At 39.3% G+C, this 27,408-nt stretch overlaps 1 protein-coding gene and 1 pseudogene across 1 annotated transcript in view; both read right to left on the minus strand.

Moving 5' to 3' along the window:
• LOC130458061 (mucin-16-like) overlaps window positions 1-22,099 on the minus strand; it is a 126,235-nt gene extending 104,136 nt beyond the window's left edge. Inside the window, exons 1-2 of the mRNA XM_056820970.1 lie at window positions 21,979-22,099; window positions 21,104-21,217 (exon numbers count right to left, since the gene is read on the minus strand). Coding sequence (XP_056676948.1) covers window positions 21,104-21,217; window positions 21,979-22,099 — 235 coding nt within the window. The remainder of the gene's footprint in view (window positions 1-21,103; window positions 21,218-21,978) is intronic.
• LOC107650440 (cathepsin B-like) lies at window positions 9,234-10,602 on the minus strand (annotated as a pseudogene).
• Window positions 22,100-27,408: the final 5,309 nt, after the last annotated feature.

Consider the following 27,408-nt stretch of genomic DNA (forward strand, 5'->3'; position numbering starts at 1 on the left):
TGAGCAAATGGAAAAACATTAACTGCTCATGAATAGGACGAGCCAATATAATAAAAATGACCATCCTACCCAAACTTATTTATCTATTTAGTGCCATACCCATTGAACTACCAAAATACTTCTTCACTGATTTAGAAAAAACCATAACAAAGTTCATTTGGAAGAACCAAAGATCAAGGATATCCAAGGATATAATGAAAAAAAAAAAACACATATGATGGGGGCCTTGCAGTCCCTGACCTAAAACTATATTACAAAGCAGCAGTCATCAAAACAATTTGGTACTGGCTAAGAAACAGAAAGATCAGTGGAATAGACTGGGGGAAAGCGACCTCAGCAAGACAGTATACGATAAACCCAAAGATCCCAGCTTTTGGGACAAAAATCCACTATTCGATAAAAACTGCTGGGAAAATTGGAAGACAGTGTGGGAGAGACTAGGAATAGATCAACACCTCACACCCTACACCAAGATAAATTCAAAATGGGTGAGTGACTTAAACATAAAGAAGGAAACCATAAGTAAATTGGGTAAACACAGAATAGTATACATGTCAGACCTTTGGGAGGGGAAAGGCCTTAAAAGCAAGCAAGATATAGAAAGAATCACAAAATGTAAAATAAATAATTTTGACTACATCAAACTAAAAAGCTTTTGTACAAACAAAACCAATGTAACTAAAATCAGAAGGGAAACAACAAATTGGGGAAAAATCTTCATAGAAACCTCTGACAAAGGTTTAATTACTCATATTTATAATGAGCTAAATCAATTGTACAAAAAATCAAGCCATTCTCCAATTGATAAATGGGCAAGGGAAATGGATAGGCAGTTCTCAGATAAAGAATTCAAAACTATTAACAAGCACATGAAGAAGCGTTCTACATCTCTTATAATCAGAGAGATGCAAATCAAAACAACTCTGAGGTATCACCTCACACCTAGCAGATTGGCTAACATAACAGCAAAGGAAAGTAATGAATGCTGGAGGGGATGTGGCAAAGTAGGGACATTAATTCATTGCTGGTGGAGTTGTGAACTGATCCAACCATTCTGGAGGGCAATTTGGAACTATGCCCAAAGGGTGACAAAAGATTATCTACCCTTTGACCCAGCCATAGCACTGCTGGGTCTGTACCCCAAAGAGATAATGGACACAAAGACTTGTACAAAAATATTCATAGCTGCGCTCTTTGTGGTGGCCAAAAACTGGAAAACTAGGGGATGCCCATCAATTGGGGAATGGCTGAACAAACTGTGGAATATGTTGGTGATGGAATACTATTGTGCTAAAAGGAATAATAAAGTGGAGAAGTTCCATGGAGACTGGAACAACCTCCAGGAAGTGATGCAGAGCGAGAGGAGCAGAACCAGGAGAACATTGTACACAGAGACTAATACACTGTGGTATAATCGAACGTAATGGACTTCTCCATTAGTGGCGGTGTAATGTCCCTGAACAACTTGCAGGGATCCAGGAGAAAAAACACCATTCATAAGCAAAGGATAAACTATGGGAGTGGAACCACCGAGGAAAAGCAACTGCCTGAATACAGAGGTTGAGGGGACATGACAGAGGAGAGACTCTAAATGAACACTCTAATGCAAATACTATCAACAAAGCAATGGGTTCAAATCAAGAAAACATCTAATGCCCAGTGGACGTACGCGTCGGCTATGGGGGGTGGGGGAGAGGAAAAGAAAATGATCTATGTCTTTAACAAATAATGCTTGGAAATGATCAAATAAAATATATTAAAAAAAAAGAAGAAGCCTCCAGATCACAAGCTGCACAAAAATGAACTTTGGGTGTAGTTGATTGAACATTTATTTGTATGTATACTTTCATGCCAGAAAGGGGACTGCCCCCTAACTGGCTCTTTGTCAATGTGTCCAGCAGTTATTGGTTTTGTTCCTCTCCTCATTCTCAAATTATTGTAATCTTTAAGTTGATTATGTTTTCATGATCCTTTTTGGGGAAACCTTTCCCAATTAGAATCAAATGGTGAAATGTAAAAATGGACTTGAATACAGAACTTCAATCCAAAGAATTGGTACTTGGTCCACTTCCCCAGGATGCTTTGTAATGTCACTGAATTCTCACCTGGGCAGAGATGGAGAAGGAGTATTTAACCTGATTGGAAAAGCTTTTGTGGCCCTTTCCTGTTTCTGCTTGCAAGCAGACACAGCTCTTTTCATAATGTAGGTGAGGGTGTCTAGGCCGGGCCTAGACACGTGCTTTCTTATCCTGTATTTTCTTTAATCCTTAATCTTCAATAAAACTCTAAAAATATAATAGTCCTTGCAGAGAGAAACTAATTTCTACCTGCCTCAGCTTCCCCAAATTTTAATCTTTACACTTCTAATTTTGGATGCATTAGTTTTGTTTGTAGAAAAGCTTTTTAATTTGATGTAATCAAAATGATTGATTTTACATTTTGTGATTTTTTTCTAGCTTTTGCTTGGTTTTAACATCTTTCCTTTCCCAAAGATCTGACAAGTATACTATTCTGTGTTTGCCTAATTTGCTTATAGTTTCCTTCTTTATATTCAGTTCATTCATCCATTCTGAGTTTATTTTGGTGTAGGGGGTCACACTACCAGAAATTACCAAAGAAAACTCATGAGATATCCTCAGACACAAAAATAAAATTGAAATTGAAAAAATTCACAGATCACTTCTAGAAAGAAATGCTCAAATGACAATTTCCAAGAATGTAATAAATTCAAGAGCCACCAAGCTAAAAAGAAAATACTGTAAGCAGCCATAAAAAAAATTCAAATACCATGAAACTGAAATCGGGATTACACAGGATCTAGCAGTTTCTACACTGAAGGATAGAGTGTTATGGAATAGGATATTCAGGAAGGCAAAAGATCTGTGTTTATAACCCAGAGTCACCTATACAGCAAAACTGAGTATATTCTTTCAGGGGGAGAATGGAAATTCAATAATATAGCAGATTTCCAAGCATTCCTGAGGAATAAGTCAGACCAAAATAAAAAAATTTATGCCCAAACATGAGGCAGAAGAGAAGCCCAAAATGGTAAATAAAAAAGAGAAAATTGAATGGACTCATTAAGGTTAAAATGTTTATATGTCTAAATGGAAAGAGGATATCTGTAATTGTCAAAAAGTATTCTTTGTAGTAGAGAATATGGAAGAAACTAAGTTAGAAAGAGGGTGAGGGATTGTCCAGGGGCCCGTTGGGCATCGCGGCCTGGGCCAAGAGCAGGCCTACTGCAGTGCTCTGGAGGGAAGCCATGCCAGGGGTTGGGGACCCTTCAAGGCCGCCTCCACCTCTGCCTGGGCCACGGCCCGGCCAGCCTTGCCGCCTCCGCAGCCACCGCCGCTGTTACCGCTGCTCCCACCGCCCGGCTTGTTCTTCCTGCGCTTGGCTCAGCTCTTGGCATCAGCTGGACTCATCCTCTGCGAGGCTGGGCTAATAGGAGCTGTGGCTGCTGAAGAGGCAAAGTCTACAGGCTGGCAGAGACAGTGTTCAGGTTCTGCCTCCATTGGGATTGCTCCCTCAAGAGGACTGAGTGGGCCTGAGCCAGTGGTCTGGGCAGCTTTGCCGCTATACCTAGGGCTTTTGGACTACCCAGACCCAGCTATTGGTCAGTTATTACTTCGGCCATCAGTGTTCATAGTGGTCAGGATGTCCCGTTCCTTCTCCTCGGAGAGGCTTACCCTCAGGGATGTCCACACAGATCAGCATGAAGCAGGGGAGCTTGCAGAGGAGTGCTCCTCTTCTCAGGGTTCTTGGGAGGAAGGTCTAGCCCAGGTGGAAGAGATGCAGTGACCAAAGCAGAGCAATGGTTCAGCCTACTAGCTCCCTACTGCTCTGTCTCTCATACTAGATAGATGGCAAGGATGGATTTATATCATAACAGAAATAAAAAAGATGGAACAACTCTCCTGTAAGAATTCCACTGAGCAATCAAGACAGACAGTACACAGGGAGGATTCTGTTGTGTTTGATTGGTTTTAAGAGGAAAGAAAAAGCAGAATGAAGGATTGCCATAGAGAAGAAATGGGGAAGAAACTGCTGTTTCTCATAGCTAGGATACAGGAGAAGAAGAGATACAAAAAGCATAAAAAAGTGGGGAAAGCCTCTGGTCTGACCCAGAAAAAGAAGTGTCAAGCACACACATACATCCAGAGCTTTGTATAGAAGTAAATTAAACTCAAGCAGGAAACAGGTGGGGACAAGAAAAAAGAGAGAAGGATTAAAGAAGGAGCTAAAGCTGAAGGGGAGCAGGGGCCCTATTCTAGGGCAAAAAGAATTCTAATGCTTGTGGCTACAGGAGAATAGAGCTATTCCTAGGTAAAAACCATAGCATATACCAAGTGAGCGATGACTGATGAAAGACCACCCCACCTGGGAAGCTCCCAAAACTTATGGACCACAAGACTGCTTCTGAAAATAGTAGCACAAAAAACCCTGAAGTTTGGGATGCTGCCTCCCCCACCTACAGGTGAGAAGAACCCAACTTTACCATAAAATTTAAAGTCGAAAAATAGGCTGCAAAAATGAATTAACAACAAAAGAACTTGGTCATAAAAAGCTACTCCGATAACAGGGAAGATCAAGCTATAAACTGAAGAATTCAGCAATGTGAAAATAGATACAAGCAAAGTCTCAAAGAAAAATGTAAACTAGTCAAACCCCCCCCCAAAAAAAGAGAAAGATAAATGTAGAAGAAAATTTTGGGCAAAAAAAAAAGAGTGACACAGGTAAAGTAAGAAAAGAAAATTAACAATTTGGTAAGAGAGGCACAAAAAATATTGAAGAGAAGAATATATTAAAAACCAGAATCTGCCAAATAGTAAAAAAAAAAAGTCATCAGAATTTATTGAAGAAAAAACTACTTAAAACACAGTATTGACAAACTGGAATAGGATATGCAAAACCTCACTGAAGAAAATAATTTCTTAAAAATTAGAATTGAGCAAATGGAAGCTGATGATTCTATGAGATATCAATAAAAAATAAAACAAAATTGAAAGGGGAAAAATAAAATTTGGAATATGTCAGTGGAAAAACAACTGATCCTGAAAAAAGATCTGAGGAGACATAATCTTGGAATTTTTGGATGAACTGAAATGAAAGCCATGACATAAAAAGAGCCTAAATATCATATTTCAAATTTTTTTTCAAAGACAACTACCCTGAGATGTTAGAATCAAAAGGGTAAAATAGAAATTGAAAAAAATCTACCCATCATGTTTTAAAGTAGATCCTGAAATGAAAATTCCTGAGGATATTAAACCAAATTCCAGAATTCCCAGGGATCAAGGAAAAATTTAGTAAGCAGCCAGAAAGAAACTAATTCAATATTCTGGAGCCATAGCCAAGATCACACAAGATTTAGCAGCTGCCATATAATAAAAGATGAGAGCTTGAAATGACATTCTGGAAGGCAAATGAGCTAGGATTACAATCAAGAGTGACTTATACAGAAAAATTGAGTACCACCTTTTTGGGGGAAAAAGGAGGCTTAAAAGACTATTTAATGAAATAGAGACGTTTCAAGGCATGAAAAGGTAAGCATGACAGAAATCATAAGGGACTGAATATGGTTAAACTGTTTATATTCCTATATGGAAAGATGACACATGTTACTCCTAAGAATTTTATCTTTATTAGGACACTTAGAAGGATTCTACATAGACGAGCCACAAGTATGATTATTTTTGTTGGAATGATATAAAAAAAAGTGAGAGAAAGAAAGATGCACCGACTTTCTATAAGAATACTATCCACCTCCCTGGGGGCAGCTGGGGAACTCAGTGGATTGAGAGCCAAGCCTAGAGATGGGAGGTCCTAGGTTCAAATCTGGCCTCAAAACACTTGCCAGCTATGTAACCCTGGGCAAGTCACTTGACCCCCATTGCCTACCCCCCTTACCACTCTTCTGCCTTCGAGCAGCCAATACACAGTATTGACCTTCCTAAAAATATAAAAGTTGAAGCAAGAATGTCCATTATCATCACTATTATTCAATATTGTGTTAGAAATATTATATCAGTGATTTTTTAAATTAAATGAATAAGAATAGGCAACGAGGAAACAAAACTATCACACCATGCAGACAACATGATGGTATACTTCGAGAGCCCTAAAGATTCCAATACACTGTATTGACTCCAAGATGGAAGGTAAGGGTTTAAAAAAAAAAAGAATACTAGCCACTTTGAGAGAATCCACTGGAGTCTGAATGCAGATCAATTGTACTCTTCATCACTGTATTTTATTTGTGTTTTAATTTTATATAGTATCTTCTCACAAGAGTGACTAATGTGGAGATCAGATTGCTTTACCATCTCAGGAATGGGGTAGCTAGGGAGGGAGGGAGACAATTTGGATCTTGTAATTTTGGAGAACTTATGTTCTTATGCTAGAGACCTTATGCTATGGAGAACTTATGCTAGAAAACTTCTAAAAATATAAAAGGTGAAGCAAGAATGTACATTATCATCACTATTATTCAATATTGTGTTAGAAATATTATATCAGTAAGATTTTTTAAAATTAAAATAATAAGAATAGGCAACAAGGAAAGAAAACTATCATACCATGCAGACAATATGATGGTATACTTTGAGAGCCCTAAAGATTCCATTAAAAAACTAGTTAAAATAAAAGCTTTATCAAAGTTGCAAGATATTAAAAACCCTAAGTTATCAGCATTTCTATATTTTATTGACAAAATCCTACAGGTAGAGATAGAGCACTTCCATTTAAAATAACTGCAGACAAAATTGGGATATTAATGCACTGCTGGTGGAGTTGTGAATTGATCCAACCATTCTGGAGGGCAATCTGGAACTATGCCCAAAGGGTGCTAAAAGACTGTCTGCCCTTTGATCCAGCCATAGCACTGCTGGGTTTGTACCCCAAAGAGATAATGAGGAAAAAGACTTGTACAAAAATATTCATAGCTGCGCTCTTTCTGGTGGCAAAAAATTGGGAAATGAGGGGATGCCCTTCAATTGGGGAATGGCTGAACAAATTGTGGTATATGTTGGTGATGGAATACTATTGTGCTAAAAGGAATAATAAACTGGAGGGATTCCATGTGAACTGGAACAACTTCCAGGAATTGAAGCAGAGTAAGAGGAGCAAAACCAGGAGAACATTGTACACAGAGACTGATCCACTGTGTGAATGTAATGGACTTCTCCATTAGTGGCAAGGCAGTGATCCTGAACAACTTAGAGGGATCTATGAGAAAGAACACTATCCACATTCAGAGGGAAAACTGTGGGAGTAGAAACACAGAAGAAAAACAACTCCTTGATACATGGGTCAAGGGGATATGACTGGGGATGTAGACTCTGAGTGAACATTCTAGTGCAAACATCAACAACATGGAAATAGGTTTTGATCAAGGACACATGTAATAACCAGTGTAATTGCACGTCGGCTAAGGGAAGGGTGGGGAGGAAGGAGATCGAGGGAAAGAATATGATTCTTGTAACCAAGGAATAATTTCTAAATTGACTAAATAAAAAGAGAAAGAAAACAAAAAGAGGATGAGGAAGCAAACTGATTATGATGATATCATGATATGTAAATGTGATATGAAATGATATGTATGTATGATAGGAAATGTACAAAAAATTAGGGGGTGAAAGAGATGATTACACTGAGAGGAAAGGGAAGGGATTGAGAATGTGAAAACTATATAACATAAAGCAGAGGATCAGAGTGAAAGGGAATAGAGCAGCATCTAAAGGGAATAATAAGATGGTGGGAAATACAGTAATTAGGATGCTGAATGTGAATGGGATGAACTAATTAATAAAAATATACTAAGGAAAACAGAATATTGATGAACATGTTGATTAAATAAGATATTTGATAAAGAGATCTCTGAGGGGACAAGCAGTTTGTGAGACCAGAATTTACAAGAAAGAACACAAGAAAAGTTCTGTCAGTTGGTGATGTCCTCTCACTGGGTCTCTGACTGGGTCACTCACTCACTGGGTTTCAGTTACTGAGCTTGCTTTCTTTGACTGCTGTTGGAGACAGGCCTCTCTGACTTTACTCTCGGCTGGTGAAAGGGAAGAGACTTCTTTTTTTTTTTGGCTTTTTTAGGAGAAATCTTTTATTGGCACAAGGGTCCTGGATTCCATTTAGTCACTAAAATGAACACTGAGATTAAATTGCATGATAGGGTAAAGCAGTGATTTCCCAAGAACAACAAAATCTTGTTTCTCCTGTGGTCAGAACCATAATCCTGCTCCTTCTCGACTGTCCCCCAAGAACATCAGAAGAGGGATTACTGCTTTTCTTTTAAAACCACAGGCACAGGTTTCTATTGAGTAAAAGGGATCCTGGCTACTCTTTTGTATGATCAACCAAGGTACATTAAACAAAAATAGAGAAATCTATTTTTTTTTTATCACCACAGAAAAGACCCAAGGGCATGTGCAATACTGCAAAGCTTTAATAGCTTCAGGCTAACTGGCACTAAAAGTGGAGTGGCACTAAGGAGAAGTAAGCATAGTATAGGATTTTTACCAGTGAGAACTGGGACAAAATAGGATTCTAACATTTTGTGGCCCATCCCACAACTCTACCTCCCTCTACCCCTAACAAGTGGGAGCCAAGTCAATTTCTGAGAATTTCTTTGCCTCCTTCCTAAGTCAAAATATTAAAAAAACAAAACAAAAAACCCATCCCTATTCCTGTGGGAGAAAACACTCCTCCCCCCACTCCTTCAATCATTGTTGGTTCCTGGACTTCAGGTTCCTAAAAGATGAATGTTGAGGGGAATTGTAGGAGTCAAGATAACAGGAATTGGGAGACACCCCTGGAAAAAAAGGCCTTTTTAAAAGAAAGCATCCTGGGTCTCAAGTGTATTACACAGCCTGTTTACCAGCAGTGCTATGTGCTATTCACAGAGTTACTTAAACTGAAATGGCATGCATTATTAGTTGGAGTCAGATCAAGAAATATTCATCTATGTTATTATCAATGGAGCTGGCTGACCCCACAAGAATTTAGCTCAACCAAATTTTCAAAGCCCAATGATTTATCTAAATCCTCTCCTTAAACTTCCCTTTTAAACAAAAGATAAATAAAAGAGCATCTCTCCAAACTTGTCTTTTAAAAGTATTCATTTGCCCACATTCACCTTCTTCCCATTCCCAAGATTTTTTTCTTTCTTGAAAGATTAAAAGTCACAAAGGGCTATTGATAGTTAGACAAATAGCAGCAGGTTACATCTTCTTTCAATATTGATCCGTTCTGGGAATTCCAGCCACAATTTCAGATTCTATCCCACAGTGATTCTTTCCACGGAGGAATTTAAAGAAGCCATTATCACCCCAGTCAATATTCCAGGAATTGGCAGCCAGCCAGTAACGGATTCCATTTTCCACACCCCAGCCAGGATTTGAATGGCGTGACCTCCAAGCATCTCTCCAGCAACGTGCTGGTATACTCCAGACTTGTAGTGTAGGAAGTCTTCATACACACTAAAAGCTCCCTCCACAGGGCCATTCTTGTAGATCTCAGCCATGATCTCCTGCTCACTTGAAGGTACCCTATAGGGGGTTGATCTGTAGTTTTTGTCATCCTTGTACTGAGTAGAATAGCCCTCTTCACACTTCTTCCTGCACGTGGGGGTGTCGCCCTCTTCTCCAGTACAGGCAGAATGGGAGCCATTCACATGGTGCTCACATGGAGGGATGGAATAAGGTCAGCAGCCCACATGGGAATCATAGAGACCACCAGATACAAGGCCTTTCTTAGTCCAGAAATTCCAAGCTCCAGCAGGAAAACCTCCATTACAGCCATCCCCACATTCAGATCTACAGCAGCTAAGCAGATCCTCAGCAGACACTTCTACATTAGCATTTCCATTACTGTGTACACAGATCCTGTCAGAAATAGCTTCCACAGCTCCAAATGCCCAGCAAGATCCACAGGAACCCTGGTCTCTTATTTCCTTGATAGTAGGGCAGTTTGGCCATTGTTCCCAGGCATCAAAGTTTTCTGGTAGCTTCATATTATCAGCCATTATCATTCTCTAAGGTAGTAGCTTGGCTCCACCCATGAAGGTACCACAGAGTTTCTTTATGTAGCTCATGTCTGCATTAAGGAAGTTGTGCGCAGCCTGCCATGCAGTGTTGAGCTTGTTGATGTGGTTGACCATTTCATCTGATAGAGGAGGAAAGGATAATCTGCTCTTGGCACTGGTCAGTACGACCAGGCAACACAGGGTGGCCAAGAACCGCCACATTTTGAGGAACGGACTCCTAATTTACCCTTCCTTCCAATGCCGCTCAGAAGCTCTCAGAAAACAACTAGACCACACCACCGCACCTCACTGGAAGAGACCTCTGAAACCCATTTGAAGAGGGTTTCTACTTTCCTCATAAAGAGGAGTCCTATCTAAGAAGAAGCTTGTAGATCTGCTTTGCTGGATAACAGTTTTGGAGAAGGAGAAAGATTGAAGCTGTTTGTCTGGTACCTGCAGTTTCAGTGAACTGAACCTTAGGTGGCACCAAAAGGCAAAAGTCAGCCAGCCAGCAACTGTGTTAAATGAAGCAGTTTGCAGGGCAGCCTCATTAAGCAACACATGGCTGAATTGTTTTAACATTGGATTTATTCCTGGACTCTTCTTAAGTCTACCATCCCTCTATATATCCAAGGGATGTTGGCATATGGATTTTTGATGACAGTTTTGACTCTTATGGTCCTTTAGGTTATATCCTATCTACCCTTCGGAATATTAATGCTAGTATCCATGGTTATGATGCTGAAAGTTCTCTTATCCATCTGTAACTATTGAAAAGTCATGAATGAGACAAAATTAGAAAACAGTGGGCTTAAACCGAGGGTTAATTATGTGGAGACCAAGAGGAAAAGAATTAAAATGTAATATAACTAGTTGGCTAAGACACAGGGGCAATGGAATTAGACAGAAATTGAGGTAACCAAGTGGGACAAGAAACTCAAGCATTAGAAAACAATCCTGCCCTTATGTTTCCACTCAGGGAGGTGCCAATGATAACCGCAGAGATTGGGATCTTCAATATAAGAGTTCACAAGAGATTTACCCAAGCATATTTAGAGTCTTTTAAATCATCATATCATCAATAACCCTAACCCAAGCTATGATGAAAAACCAATGGCCATGGTAAAACAATTTAAGAAGAAAGTAAAGATCCAACCTATCTGGACTTTGACATGTTAATGGATGAATTGTTATCAAAAAGGGAAAAACAGAAAATCATTGGGGATATACATAGGAATCCTAGTTTAGCTGACTGGTTTTCCCAGGACCCCCATTGGGAAGATAATTCTTTTGTGGGTTACAAAAATTTAATTACTGCCAGAGAGGCCATTATCCAGACGATGAAGGATAATTCAAAGAGACCAGAGTTGTGGTCAAAGTTTGAAAGATTGAGACAAGACATATGAAAGACCCCATCTACTTTCCTGAACAGGGTGATAGATTCTGCTGAGAAATGAATTGGATAAAGATGTAAACCATATAAGCAACTGTCCAAATTGGGATGAGATGGGACTGGATAAACTTAGGTGTGTAGCTTCTGACATTTTTCAGGATAACAAAGATAGACAAGCTGAGATAAAGAATAATATCCTAGATAATTTAGCAAAAGAAATCAAAGATCTGATACTTAAATTAAAAACTAATGAAGTGCAAGATTGAGCAGTGGCTGCACTTAAGAGTATTACAGAGCACCTAGAATAGCATATTATAAATTCTAGAGAATGTAGACAAACCCCTCACTGCTATTTTGTAATAAACCTGGTCACTTAATGAAACTCAGTCATTTTAGGGGATAGGTTTTTAGACAATTCAAGAAATTATAATGTGAGAAAGCAAGGCAACAGATTTGATGGGTTCAATGGTTATGGAGACTTTGATTTTTAAAATGGGTTTAACACTGGGTATTATAGTGGGTACCAGTATGCAAAACCTAATTACTCTGTGTATGAACATAAGGGTAGCTTCAGGTGTTTTGACACAGTGTTTGGGACAACATCACTGACCTGTAGTTTATTATTCTGGCCAAGTAGATCCCATAGCTGCAGGTGCTCAGCCATGAGTTGGGGTGTGGAAGAGACAGCAATGCTAATTACCAAAGATACAGACCTGGTGCTAGGATGCCTACTCAGAATTTTTTGTCCACATGAACTCAAAGCACTTATGTTAAAACACAGCACACAAAATCACATCAGTATCCCAATCCATTCAGAAAAGTCTTTGACAAAATACAATACCTATTACTACTTAAAAAGCCAGTAGGACATAAAGGAAGAGAAGGGGCTTTCCCCTAAATAATAAACAGTATTTGTTTCTAACCACCAACAGGTATCATCTGAAATTGGGATAAGTTATGAGCCTTCCCAATAAATTTAGGAGTGAAGCAAGGATGCCCATCATTACTACCATTATTTAATACCATACTAGAAAGTGCTAACTGCATCAATTAGAGGAGAAAAAAAGAAATCAAAAGTTGTAGGCTGTGATAAAACTAAACTATCACTCTTTGCAAATGATATGATGGTATACTTAGAGAACCCAAGAAAATCAATTAAAAACCTGGTGGAAATGATAATTTTAGCAAAGTTTCAGGAAACAAAATAAAGCACATGAATCATCATCATTTCTTTTTATATCCAAAAAAATTCATCAGCAAGAATTAGAAAGAGAAATTCTATTAAAAATCACTCTAGATAATGTAAAATATTTGGGAATCTATATGCCAAGACAAACTCAAGAATTAAACAAAAACAACTAAAAGACACTTTATATACAATTAAAACTAGATCTAAACAATTGCAAAAATATTAATTGTTCAAGGGTAGGATAAGATAATATAATAAAACGACTATTCCATCAAAACTAATTTACTTATTCAGTGCCATAGCTATCAATCTATCAAAAAATATATAATATTAGAAAAAATGATAACGAAGTTCATTTGTAAAAACAAAAGATCAACAATATTAAGGGAATGAATGAAAAAAATGTGAAGGATGGAGTCCTAGCAGTATCAGATCTTAAACTGTATTATAAAGTGGTGATCATCAAGTATAGTACTTGTGAACCTTAAAAATTCTCAGACCCTACTTCATAAGGTTTGGTTAAGACCATTCCTCATTTTAAATAATGAAGGAACTTAGATCAGGAATGTGAAACCTCTACTCCACCCCTACTTAAGCCTGCTTTAGGAGAAGAAACTCCTTGCTGAAAAATGAAAAATACTTAAACCCATACTTATAGTAAAGCAAAAGTTCTTAATCTGTGCCTATTTTTAGATCTAATACAAAAGGGTGCTAAGTACCTATAAAGGTCAGGCAACTTGTGAATTTACAAGGAGCAAAGAGGTGAGAAACTTACTCGGAGGTTTTTCAGGGGTGAACTTAATCAAAAGTTCAAACCTTCTTAGGTGTGAATTAAGAATTGTCTATCCTTTGGAAAATGTCTACTGTGATTGGTAGATGTGAGAACTTAGGGGAGGTGACATAAGAGAAAATTCTCTTAGTCTTGGGTGAGTCTCAGAGTCTCAGAGATTCTCTCTCTGGAGATGGCAGCTGGCCAAAACTGAACTGGTGTCTCTCTGAACACTAGAATCTTTGGATGGACAAATCTTGTGGTGAGTGGATAAAAGACTGACTGATCTCTCTCTTAGGGCTTGGGCCTGGGCTGGCCTGGGCTGACCTATCTTTTCCCATTATTTCCTTTTTCTCTCTCTCCCCCTTTCTTTAATTCCTCATTTGTATGAATTAAAATCTCTATAGAACCCAGCTGACTTGGGTATATTTAATAATTGGGAATTTTTCCCTGGCGACCACCTTATATTTGATTTAAAAACAAGACACTCTTGAAACCATAATTTCTGTGGTCACAATTTAAGCCAAACACTTTTTTATCTGCCACAATTTAAGTCTTCCACTATTTTAATTATTACATACTGCTTAAGAGATAGAAGGGGGATCAATGGCATAGTCTTGGGGTAAATGGCCTCAGGAAGATAGTTTTTGATGAACCCAATGATCCCAGCTTTTGAGACAATAATACACTATTTGTTAAAAGTGCTGGGGAAATTGGAAAACAGTATGAGACAGATTAGTGTGAGATGAATATCTCATACCCTATACCAGGATAATTTCCATAAAGAAGGAAATTATAAGTAAATTAGGTGAACACAGAATAGTATATCTGTTAGATCTGTGGGAAATTGAATTTAAGACCAAGCAAAAGATAGAGAACATGGCAAAATATAGAATGAATAACCTTGATTACTTTAAATTTAAAAGATTTTGTACAAATAAAATCAATCCAACCAAAATTGGAAGGGAAGCTATAAATTTGGGGGAAATTTTACAACAAAATTCTCTGACAAAGGCCTAATTTCTTAACGTTATGAGGAGCTAAGTCAATTGTAAAAAAAGAAAAAAAAAACAAGTCATTCCCCAATTGACAAATGGTCAAGTGACACAGATAGATTTAAGATAAAAAAAAAAGTCAAAACTATCAATAAATACACGGAATAGTGTTTAAAATCCCACATAATTAGAGAAATGCAAATCAAAAATGAGGTACCACATCATACCTAACAGATTGGCAAATATAACAGTAAAGGAAAATAATAAATGTTGGAGGGGATGTGGCAAAATTGGGAAATTAATGCACTACTGGTAGAGTTGTGAATTGATCAAATCATTCTAGAAGGCAATTTGGAACTATGCCCAAAGACCTTTAAAAAAATGCATACCCTGTGATCCAGCAATACCACTACTAGAATCGTACCCTAAAGAGATAATAATGAAAAATATTTGTACAAAAGTATTCATAGTTGTGCTCTTTGTGGTGGCAAATAATTGTAAAATGGGGGGGTAACGTGACCTTCAATTGGGGAATCGCTGAACAAATTGTGGTTTATGATGGTGATAGAATACTACACTGGACTGTAAGGAATGATGAACCAAAGGAATTTTATATCAAAGAAGAACTCCAGGAACTGTAGAAGAACTCCAGGAACTGATGCAGAGTGAAGTGAACAGAACCAAAAGAACATTATACACAGAAAATGAAACATTGTGAAACAATCCAATATAATGGACTTTGCTATTACAAGACAATCCCAATTCCCCTCTACATCGAGAGAAAGAACTGTGGGAGTAGAAACCCAGAAGAAAAACAAATGACAATCATTTGTTTATATAGATATACAATTGGAGGTTTGTATTTTAAAAGAGTATTCTATTCCAAAAATGAATAATATGGAAGTGGTATCAGTGATAACATCTATATAACCCAGTGGAAGTGTTTATTAGATTTGGGATGGGGGAAGGAAGAGGGGAAGGAAAGAAAATGAAATACGTAAACAGAGAAATATTTTTAAAATAAAATTAATATGAAAAATTGAAAAAAATTTTCTACTTATAACTAAAAATGATTTTTATAAATTAAAGTTTATGGCAGGAACTAGGTATTGACCAATATCTTATACCCTATAGCAAGATAAGATCAAAATGAGTATGTGATTTATATATAATGAGTGATACCATAACTAAATTTGGGGAACATAGAATAGTTTATCTTCCAGATCTATGAAGAAGGGAAGAATTTAAGACTGTAAGAGTAATGTGCAAAGAGGATGAGAAATGGAATGTTGAAGAGGACATGATTGATGGGTAAAGACTGTTGGAAGCAGAGTAACATGGCTGTAGAACAGGGATGGGGAAGAATGCCAGTGAAAAAAGGTGGGTTTTGAGACTTGATCTTGAGGTGAGAAGAGGTTTTCTTGCCTTGCTGGTGATCAGCCAACAGCCAGCTAAAAGATAGCCAGGAGTATCAGCTTTGGGACTTCTCAAGAAGAAATTTATACCTGCCTGACAGCTGAAGAGAGATTCAGATCCCATTGGACCTGTAGAGGCCTCAGACTCAACAGTACCCCACAGTCTAATAGCACCTGCCTTATCTTGCCTTCATCCCAAGATGAAGTTTATCTTAAGGAGACACTGGGAAGGGGAGGTGAATTTCTGGTTTGCCCAAGGTATCCAGAAAGAAGGAACACTTAGGCTTTAGATATAGGGACACCACTAATCTCCACCTGAACTGCCCACTTCCAGATATCTTGTATTTATTAAACCAATTTAAGCCACAGTCAAATTGGAAGAAAGGGATTTATTCAAGGATCTTTGAGGAAGCTAATTCACAGAGGTTAGTGAACAGCCATTGCAAAAAAAAATTCTGATCAGGACTACCCACTGAGTCATGAACTGAGGAGAGGCTTACAATTCTAAAAGACTGTGTTTATTAATTCTGGGGTAACCCTCTTATCACTCAATATGGGAAACCTTCCCCTAACTTACTTATACCATGTGAGATTTAAAATAAGTTGTAGCCTTAAACTGTGGCATTTAAAATGTGGAGAGACAAGGAAAAACATTATGACTGCTCAAAATATGTTTTCCTACAGTGTCCTGTTTTAAATCAACTATAAGGTGGTCACCAGGGAATATATTCCCAATTATTCAAATACCCGAGTCAACTGGGTTTACAGAGATTTTAATTAATAATACAATGAGTAATCAAAGAAAGATAGAAAAAGGAAATAAGTATGAAGGGCCTTAAGCCAACATGGCCTAGACCTGAGTCTTAAGAGAGAAAGATCAGTCAGTCAGTCCTTTAACACTCACCACAAGGTCTGTCTAAGCAAGGATTCTAGTGACACCAGGCAAGCTCCATCTCAGCTGACTTCACCAGAAAGAATTCCAAAGGGCCTCTCTCCAGAGCCTCCAGAGGGACAGAGTCCCCTAAGAGGAGCTCCAGCCAGATCTCCTTAGAGATGGTCCTCCAAGAGCTTCCCTTCTCCAGAGCCTCTCTCAAGAGATTCTTCCCAAGCGATCCTCATCAGAGATCCTCCAAAAGGATTTCTCCAAAATGATATATCCTCAAGAGATTCTGCTTTTTCTTATATAGGGGTTTTTCTCCCATGTCACCTCCCCTAAGTCCCTACATCTACCAATCACTGTAGATGCTTTCCAAAGGACTGCCCATCTAAATTCCTGCTAAGTTGACCAATCTCCTCAGTAAGTCTGAATCAGAACAAAATGCTGCTGTGTCGACTAATCTCCTCAGTAAGTCTGAACCAGAGAAAACACAGCTGAGTCAACTAATCTCATCAAGAGAAAACTTGCCCAACCCTTTTAGGTACCTAGCATCCCATTGTATCAATTCTAAAAACAGGCCTGGCTCAAAGAACTCCTTGCATTATTATAAGCATGGGTCCAAGTACTTTCATTGTTTAGCAAGGAGTTTTCTCTCCTAAAGCAGTCTTAAGTATGGGTAGAATAGGGGTCCTCCCATAGCAAGGAGTTTTCTCCCCTAAAGCAGCCTTAAGTACGGTTGGAGTAGAAGTCCTCCCATTTCTGATCCTGGCGAGTTCTCACATCAAAATGGAGAATGTTTCTCAGTAGGGAATTTGTTCCAATTAAGAATTCCCTGATGGGGAAATTTTTAACATTCACAAGTCTGAGAGATTTCAAGATTTACAACCAGCACATCACCCAGGGTCACCATTTCCAAGAGATATTCCTCAGCTATCATAGACCAGGAGAAGAGTGTGAGAGAGTACAACAAGAGCCATTCCACCTTGACTACTACCTTTCCTCACTCATCTCTCTTTAACAGCTCTCTTCAGATCAATAATTACTAGGCAAACAATAACCATGACAAGTGTAACAATCCACACCTGTGTATACACAAGGGAAATAATTAATCTGTAAGGATTGTCTTAGGAAAGAGCATGCTCAGACCTGCCCATGGCAAGAAAGGCATTGACCTTTGATCCCAGCATTCCTAAGGTTTAGGCACAAACTCAGGATTCTTTGTGCTCACCTGACTGAGACAATCCATGCCTCTGCCTTGTGGTAATTTACAACTGAACCAATGGCAATCCACTGTGTCTTCATTAATATGTATTAAGTCCCTTTGCATCACAATGGTAATAAATACAAGCATCTGACAGAGAAAGAGCCCTTATTATCTTCTTCACCTGTCCCTCTCCTTCCTGGAGCTTAGCCTCTGGCTAAGAACAGCTTTCTCATGGAATTTCCTCTATCTCTGTGAAACACCTTTCCTTCTTAATCTCCTATCCTCTAGCCAGAGTGGTCCCTACTTAGAGCATGGGCTCTAAGGGATCAGTGGCTTTTCTCTCAGCTGATCTCAATACTCATTCCTAATTCCCGTGTTGTTGATTTAAGGTTATCTAACTGCCTCATGTCCTTTGAAGTTAGGTAGCTGGAGCTTGATCTGTGCAGCTTGCTCATTGGTAATATTGCATTGGTGTCTGCCTCCATTCTTATCCATCCCCTGGGCTTCAGCCCTTCCCCCAAGGGTCAATCTTCTATCTTTCCTTTCTTGTAAGGGCTGCTGGACAGCACCTTACAACAAGAAGAAACAAGAAACAGAAACTATTATAAGATATAACATGAATAATTTTGAATGGAATTTAAAGGGGAGATGCTTTGATCTGCATTTGATCAACTGTGAAAGTTGTAGCTACTCTCAGAAAGAGAGCAATCTGGGACAGCTCTGAAGGACTTTTGACCAAGAATGTTTTACACCTCTAGAGAAAGAAATGTGGGAGTCAGTTGCAGATCAAAGCATATTCCCTTTCACATTATTTTATGTACAGTTTATGTGGCTCTGGTTTTATATGAGTGTTCTCTTATAAAAATGACGAATATGGAATTATGTTTTACATGATAATACATGTATAATCCATTTCAAATTACTTACCATCTCTCCAAGAGGGGGACAGAAGGGAAGGGGGGAGAAAATTTGGACCTAATAATTTCAGAAAACATATATTGAAAATGGTTACTAGGTTTAATTAGGAAAATATCATATCTTTAAATTAAATTATTTTAAAGTTAATTTTTAAAAGATGAAAAGCATCATAGACTATTAAGCAACATGCCAATCAGATATGGCTTGATTTCTCATCAGCAATGCTGAATGACATACAGCTTCTCTAATAACATAGGTGATTTTCTAGTGGAAATAGGTGTCTGAACAAGGATTATTAAACAAGAGCAATATAAATTAAGAGGGGAATATCAGTCACAATTTAATAAAAGGATGCTTTAGGGATTTTATGGTACATGGGACACACTTCCCCTTCCTTGAAGTTTCTTATCCAGGAAATGGCTTGATGGTCTCCCTCCAATCCTCACCTAAGATTATCTAAAGCAGTGGTTCTCAACCTTTCTAATGCCATGACTCCGTAATACAATTCCTCATGTTGCAGTCATCCAAAAATTATTTTGGTGGCTACTTCAAAACTATAATTTTGCTACAGTTATGATTCAGAATGCAAATACCTGATATGCATTATGTATTCTCATTGCTACATATTGAGAGGTTGAGAACTGCTGATCTAGAGACACTTGTCTCCTCATCTTCATCTCCATCATATCTAGAACTCCAAACATGACCTTGTCCACCAGGCTGATGGGCTGCCAGGAGCCATGTGGAGACAATAACATCAGAGAGGTCCAGTTTTTCAGTTCTGACCTCTGACCAATTCTAGGATCTCCTGGCTACAGAAGCTCGTGGAAACACTCAGAGGCCATACTAGAGTAGGACCAGTTCACAGGAATCACAGAGCTAATGTGTAGGAATCAATCCATAAACTCGTGACCAAGAAGCATCCCTGGTTGAAGACCAATGTCTCAGAAAGGACAAAAGTTAGAGGTAAATGACTGGATTCAGCATTTAATGGGTGGGCCAAGTGCAATCAATCACCAAAGGTCCAAGTGAATTATTAAGCTAAGATTAGGGAGGTGGTCATGAAATCATGCCTCAAAGGGAAGGTCCTAGAACCATTCTTTTCCTCTTGGCAAGTCAAGGCTGATAGAAATAAAGTGTTCTGCCCATATCTGCATCATCCACCTTCCCCAAGTTCACTGCTAAAGAGCAGAGCCTTTGGATCTGTCTCCATTCCTGACTCTTGACACCGGAAACTCTGTGGCTCGGACCATAAAAGTAATTAGGTGGCATAGTGGAGATAGTGCTTAGCCTGGAGTCAGGAAGACCTGAGTTCAAATTTGACCTAAGAACTCATTAGCTGTATGACCCTGGGAAAATCAAGCAGTCATTGCTTGCCTCTGTTTTTCTCATCTGAAAAATGGGGCTAACTATAAAACCCAACACTTAGGGTTGTTATGTGAATCAAATGAGATACTATTTCTATAAAAATAGTCACAGTGCCTGGCACATAGTAGGCATTACATAATTGCTCATTCCATTCCCCTTCACTTCTCCATAGGCAAGTTCAGTTGGTAGGTGTATAAGATACATTTTGAAGACAAATTTTTTTAATAAAATGAATCTCACAAATCTACTGATAAATTAGATCAAAGCAATCAATTAGTTGCCATCGACTAAGTGTTTATTATTTGTTCAGCCCTATCCTAAATACTGGAGATGTAAATAAAAATTTAAAAACACATCTCTACCCTTGGAGAGTTCATAGAAGGAACCTTCCCCAAAGTGGAAGCCATTCAATGTGAGGTGTCAGGGCTGACTTTTCCTGTTGACCTTGAATTACAGCATAATAGAGTCCTGGGTTCAAATCTCACCTCTGATGCTTTCTACTTTTGTGTCATGAGGCATGTCACTTAACTTCTCTGCACCTCACTTTTCCCATATGTAAAATGATGGGGTCCAGCTAGATGGCTATTGAGGGTCCCTTCCAGGCATATCCGGTCACCCTGAGATAATTACTTTACTTCTCCAGGCCTCAGTATCCACATCTGTAATAAGAGAGGCTATCCATAATACCTGATACTTCAAAGTTTCCTTCCAACTTTATACCTATGGTTGATTATATAAAAGACCTTAGCAGTGGGAACCTCACTCCTACCTCTAAAACTCCTCTTCTCCAGGCTGTACAAAGAAAGCAATCAGAGGTTCAGAAGAGTTCTTGAGGATTGATCTCTAAAATAATTTCATGTTTCCTCTGTAAGACTGGGAAACAAGGCCCTAAAAAGGATAAACCTACAACACAAAGACAGAGAGGAGGTACCTACTTACCTGTGGGAATAACAGTAGACACAGAGGTCAGGGGGCTCCTCATCAGTGCTCCTGTGCTTCCTGGTCCTTCATGGCCTTGGGCATGTGTGGCTGGCACCACACCAGCATCACCTCCTACAGGAAGAGAGAATGGGAGACCAGAGCTCAGTCAAGTCATTATTAGAGGACTCCCAAAGGAAAGTACATTGTTGCTACTATCTGCTGAGACCAAAAATACATGGCTTCTCTGACTTTTCTCCACAGGATGAATAACCAAGTTTCCCCCTTCAAAGCACGGACTCACTGATGGACAACCTCCATATATGTTTGATTTAGTGGAATCAGAATCCATCAATAAGAAGAGGAGAATCACTTTAGCACAGGGATTGTGAAACTATCCTTGCATGGAGTTGAGGAAGCCTGGAGAGATGACACTAATTCATCAGATATGGAGCCAAGAAAAAGTCCCTACAGTGGCCCATTGGAAGGCTATAGACAGGAAGGACCTGGGAGGAAGACCCTTCTCCTTAGAAAGGCACAAACTGACCCTCCCTGGACTGACACTCCCCATTTCCTCCAAGGCCACACCCCAATTCCCTCCCTGGGAAGCTTATTTAAAATATGCTTATTTGGGAAGAGGCAGGAAGTGGAAGGCACTTGATCAGAAACAGAGGCTGTGCCTGCCTTGACACTGCTGCCCTCTGTGGTTGTGTCAGGAGGACTGGGAGATGCTGTTGTGCAAACTTCCTGTGTGCTGGCTGGAGGCAGGGTAATAGCTGGAGTTGGTGTTGCCTGTGGGTTTCTCTCAGTCTATGGAGTCAGGCCGGCTGGCCCTGGGTCCTCCAATGAAGTAGCAGCCTCAAGGGAAGCTGTGCTTGTGCAGGCTGTGGGAGTACTTAAGGCAGGAAAGGAGCCTGGCCCTGGGCTCAGAGATTCGTGGATAGGAGTGTGAGGTTCTGTTCCCAGGGAGGGTCCATCTCCTGTGGTGACATTATGGGGGGGGGAGTTTGGAGCCATTTGGACAGAGTTCCCCAGAGCCTGTGAGGATTTTGAACGTCCCGAGTCCCCAACCCCTCACGTTAGCACCTTGTCCTTGACAAGCACTTGCAAAACAAAAAGACTGACAGAAATTAGGATCTACTTTTGCTCCAGGGTGCATGGCCACCATGAGAAAGTATTAAATAAGAAGAGACTGATATGTAGATGGATCTGTCCTGTCATCTTGCCCTCAGATGAGATAGGGATCCAGGCTCCGACAAACTGCCTGACGGATACCTGCTCAGGTTAAATGGAAAATGAAGCAGTAATCATTTGTTAAGAATCAGCTACTCCATTCAGGGTTTTAGGTGCTGGGCATAGAAAAGCCTGTCCTCCAGTAGCTGACTTTTATCATAGTAAATTATATGTATACACACAAACTAACACAAGAAATGGACAAAATCCTCCATGAGCTCTTCATCCAAAGGCTGACATCTGGGCAGACAATAATGGGACAGAGGAAGTTGCCGGGTCTTACCACCTAATCACAAACTTTCCTGTTCTCGAACTATGAAGATGAGTCCATATCATATTTGAAAGCTGGAAAACAAGGGCCCAGAGCAAGGATGAATACCAGTATAATAGAAAGAAAAGAAATATTTTCTTACCCATGGCACCTGCAGTAGATTCACTGGTCACTGATGTCATGTCTCTTGCTGATCCGTGGTCTCGGATATGGGTGAAGGGCCCTACACCAATCTCACTCGCTAGAAGAATAAATGAGAACATAAATCTCAGACACAGGACTGGGGGTAGAAAGGACAAGATTATATTTTATATATATATATATTATATTTATATATATTTTATATTTTATATATTATATCCCTTATATTTTGAAGGAAACTCCAAAATATCTGCTCTCTTTTCTTCATCGTTCATCGAACAGAGAATCTCTCTAGTATTCCCATTCTCTCATTTTTTTTAAAAACTCTTCTAATCTAATGACAGATTTCCTACTTCCCCATCTGGAAAAAACCTTCCTTTTATCCACCTGTCCCTGAGAGCTATCATCTCCTGTCTCTCTTCCCTTTAGTGACTGAAATCCTTGAGGAAGCTCTCTATAAAAGGTGCTTCCACTTTCCTTCTTTCTACTCTCGTTTTAACTACAGTCTGGTTTTCAACCTCATCGCTCAAGTGAAATTGCTCTCTCCAATGTTGTTAACAATCTCTTAATTGCAAAAATCTCTTAATGGCCCTTTCTTCATCCTCATTCTTCTGAAGCTTTCTGCAGTCTTTGATATCATCAACCCATTCTCTTTCATTTTCATAACACAACTCTCGTGGTTCTCCTTTAACTTGTATGACTACTCTCTTTGGTCTCATTTGCTGGATTCTTATCTAGTTCATAAATGCTTAATGTAGGTGACCTACAAGACTTTGAGCTGGGTCCCTCTCTTCTTCTATGAGATTTCACTCAATATTCTACTAAACTCAGAAGATATAACCATCATCTATATATTGATGATTCTCAAATCTGGTCATCCATCCCTTAATCTCTGTCATGACCTCCAGTCTTATGACTCCTATTGAACAAACTGCATTTTGGAAATTTTGAACTGGGTTTCTTGTAGACATCTGAGCCTCACCATGTCCAAATCTTAACTCATTGCCTTCCCCTCAAAACCTTCAACTCTTTCTAAGAGACCAAGGCTCCCGGAAGCCGCAGCCCTGCTGGGCTCAGAGAGCAGGGTCCTCGGAACAACAACCCTCAGGGCCTTCTATCCGAGTCCCAGTGAAAGTCACTGCCCTCGGAGCTCCCCCGGCAGAGAGCAGGGTCAAAACAACAGCAACCCTCAGGGCCTTCTATCCGAGTCCCAGTGAACGTCACTGCCCTCGGAGCTCCCCACCGCAGAGAGCAGGCTTGTCTGAAACAACAGCAACCCTCAGGGCGGGCAAGACAGCCTCACGGGCTGGATCCTGCTATCCAAATCTCAGTGAAAGTCACTGCCCTCGGAGCTCCCACTGCAGAGAGCAGGCTTGTCTGAAACAATAGCAACCCTCAGGGTGGGCAAGACAGCTTCATGGGCTGGATCCTGCTATCCAAGTCTCAGCGAAAGTCCCTGCCCTCGGAGCTCTGGGAAGCCGAAGCCAATCCCCCCCAGGCCGACGAAACAGCCTCACGGCCAGCTATTCTGAAGGCAACTTCCGGAAAGCAACCCGACCCAGAGAGCCGGGGGAGAGTGTGGCCTCCTGGTCCGACCCTTCCACTCCAGTTCCAGTGAGGCATACTCAATTTAACCCAGGGAAACCTCATAGAACCGACAATCTGCCCAGGACTAAAGCCTCTGAACACCAGACAGAGATAAGAAAAGCTAATCCTCCACATTCAGAGATGGCAAACTCCACAGAAGCACAGAAGCCCCAAAATACAAAGAAAAATAAGAAGAAAGGGGCAACTTTGGACACATTCTATGGAGCCATAATACAAAATAAAGAGCAGATAGAAGAAGACCTACAAGAAAATGCTCCAAAATCTTCCAAAGGAAATGGAAAGTCTCCACAAACCCATGAAGAATTTGAATCAGAAATGACCAAAAAGATGGAAGCCTTCTGGGAGGAAAAGTGGGAAATAATGCAAAAGAAATTCACGCATCTACAAAACCAGTTTGACCAAACTGTAAAAGAAAACCAGGCTTTAAAGCAAGAACTAATAAAGCAAAGCCAAAACACCAAGAAATTAGAAGAGAACATAAAATATCTCACCGACAAGGTGATAGATCTGGAAAATAGAGGGAGAAGAGATAATTTAAGAATAATTGGACTCACAGAAAAGCCAGAAATAAACACCAAACTCGATATGGTGATACAAGATATAATCAAAGAAAATTGCCCAGAGATTCTAGAACAAGGGGGCAATACAGCCACTGACAGAGCTCACAGAACACCTTCTACACTAAACCCCCAAAAGACAACTCCCAGGAATGTAATTGCCAAATTCCAAAGCTATCAAACAAAAGAAAAAATCCTACAGGAAGCCAGAAAAAGACAATTTAGATATAAAGGAATGCCAAATAGGGTCACACAAGACCTTGCAAGTTCTACTCTGAATGATCGTAAGGCATGGAACATGATCTTCAGAAAGGTAAGAGAGCTGGGTCTCCAACCAAGAATCAACTACCCAGCAAAACTGACTATATACTTCCAAGGGAAAGTATGGGCATTCAACAAAATAGAAGATTTCCAACTTTTTGCAAAGAAAAGACCAGAGCTCTGTGGAAAGTTTGATACCGAAAATCAAAGAGCAAGGAATACCTGAAAAGGTAAATATTAAGGAAAGGGGAAAAATGTTATCTTCTTCTTTTACTCAAACACTCTTCTATAAGGACTACATTTATATCAATCTATGTATACCAACATGTGGGGAAAATGTAATATATAAATAGGGGGTAAAGAAAGACCAAATAGAATAATCATTCTCACACAAAGATTCACATGGGAAGGGGAGGGGAAGAAAACTCCTATAAGAAGGAGAGGAAGAGGGGGGGGGGGTTACTTAAACCTCAATCTCAGGGAAATCAACTCTGAGAGGGAAAAACATCCAGATCCATTGGGATCTTGAATTCTATCTTACCCAACAAGGGTAGGGAGAAGGGAAAACCAAAGGGGGGAGGGAGGGAGGGAGAACAAAAAGGGAGGGAAAGAAAGGGGGAGGGGGGAAAAGGGAGGGACTAAAACGGGAAACATCAAGGGAGGGGACAAGGGGGACTGATTCAAAGTAAATCACTGGACTAAAAGGTAGAGCCAAAGAAGAAAAGGTTAGAATTAGGGAAGGCTATCAAAATGCCAGGGAGTCCACAAATGACAATCATAATTTTGAATGTGAATGGGATTAACTCACCCATAAAACGTTGACGAATAGCAGAATGGATTAGAATCCAAAACCCTACCATATGTTGTCTTCAAGAAACACACATGAGGCGGGTTGACACCCACAAGGTCAGAATTAAAGGAAGGAGTAAGACCTTCTGGGCCTCAACTGATAGAAAGAAGGCAGGAGTGGTAATCATGATATCTGATAAAGCCAATGCAAAAATAGACCTGATCAAAAGGGATAGGGAAGGTAATTATATTTTGTTAAAAGGGACTCTAGACAATGAGGAAATATCATTAATCAACATGTATGCACCAAATAATATAGCACCCAAATTTCTAATGGAGAAACTAGGAGAATTGAAGGAAGAAATAGACAATAAAACCATACTAGTGGGAGACTTAAACCAACCATTATCAAATTTAGATAAATCAAATCAAAAAATAAATAAGAAAGAGGTAAAAGAAGTGAATGAAATCTTAGAAAAATTAGAATTAATAGACATATGGAGAAAAATAAATAGGGATAAAAAGGAATACACCTTCTTCTCAGCACCACATGGCACATTCACAAAAATTGACCATACATTAGGTCACAGAAACATAGCACACAAATGCAGAAAAGCAGAAATAATGAATGCAGCCTTCTCAGATCACAAGGCAATAAAAATAATGATTAGTAATGGTACATGGAAAACCAAATCTAAAACCAATTGGAAATTAAACAATATGATACTCCAAAACCGTTTAGTTAAAGAAGAAATCATAGAAACAATAATTTCATCGAGGAAAATGACAATGGTGAAACATCCTTTCAAACCTTTTGGGATGCAGCCAAAGCGGTAATCAGAGGTAAATTCATATCCCTGAGTGCTTATATTAACAAACAAGGGAGAGCAGAGATCAATCAATTGGAAATGCAAATGAAAAAACTCGAAAGCAATCAAATTAAAACCCCCCAGCAGAAAACCAAACTAGAAATCCTAAAATTTAAGGGAGAAATTAATAAAATCGAAAGTGATAGAACTATTGATTTAATAAATAAGACAAGAAGCTGGTACTTTGAAAAAACAAACAAAATAGACAAAGTACTGGTCAATCTAATTAAAAAAAGGAAGGAAGAAAAGCAAATTCACAGCATTAAAGATGAAAAGGGGGACAGCACCTCTGATGAAGATGAAATGAAGGCAATCATTAGAAATTACTTTGCCCAATTAGATGGCAATAAATACACCAATTTAGGAGAAATGGATGAATATATACAAAAGTACAAACTGCCTAGACTAACAGAAGAGGAAATAGAATTCTTAAATAATCCCATATCAGAAATTGAAATCCAACAAGCCATCAAAGAACTTCCTAAGAAAAAATCCCCAGGGCCTGATGGATTCACCTGTGAATTCTATCAAACATTCAGAGAACAGTTAATCCCAATACTATACAAACTATTTGACATAATAAGCACAGAGGGAGTT

Source organism: Monodelphis domestica, chromosome 3 (genome assembly GCF_027887165.1).
Source record: "Monodelphis domestica isolate mMonDom1 chromosome 3, mMonDom1.pri, whole genome shotgun sequence".
In the NCBI taxonomy this organism is placed as follows: Eukaryota; Metazoa; Chordata; class Mammalia; order Didelphimorphia; family Didelphidae; genus Monodelphis; species Monodelphis domestica.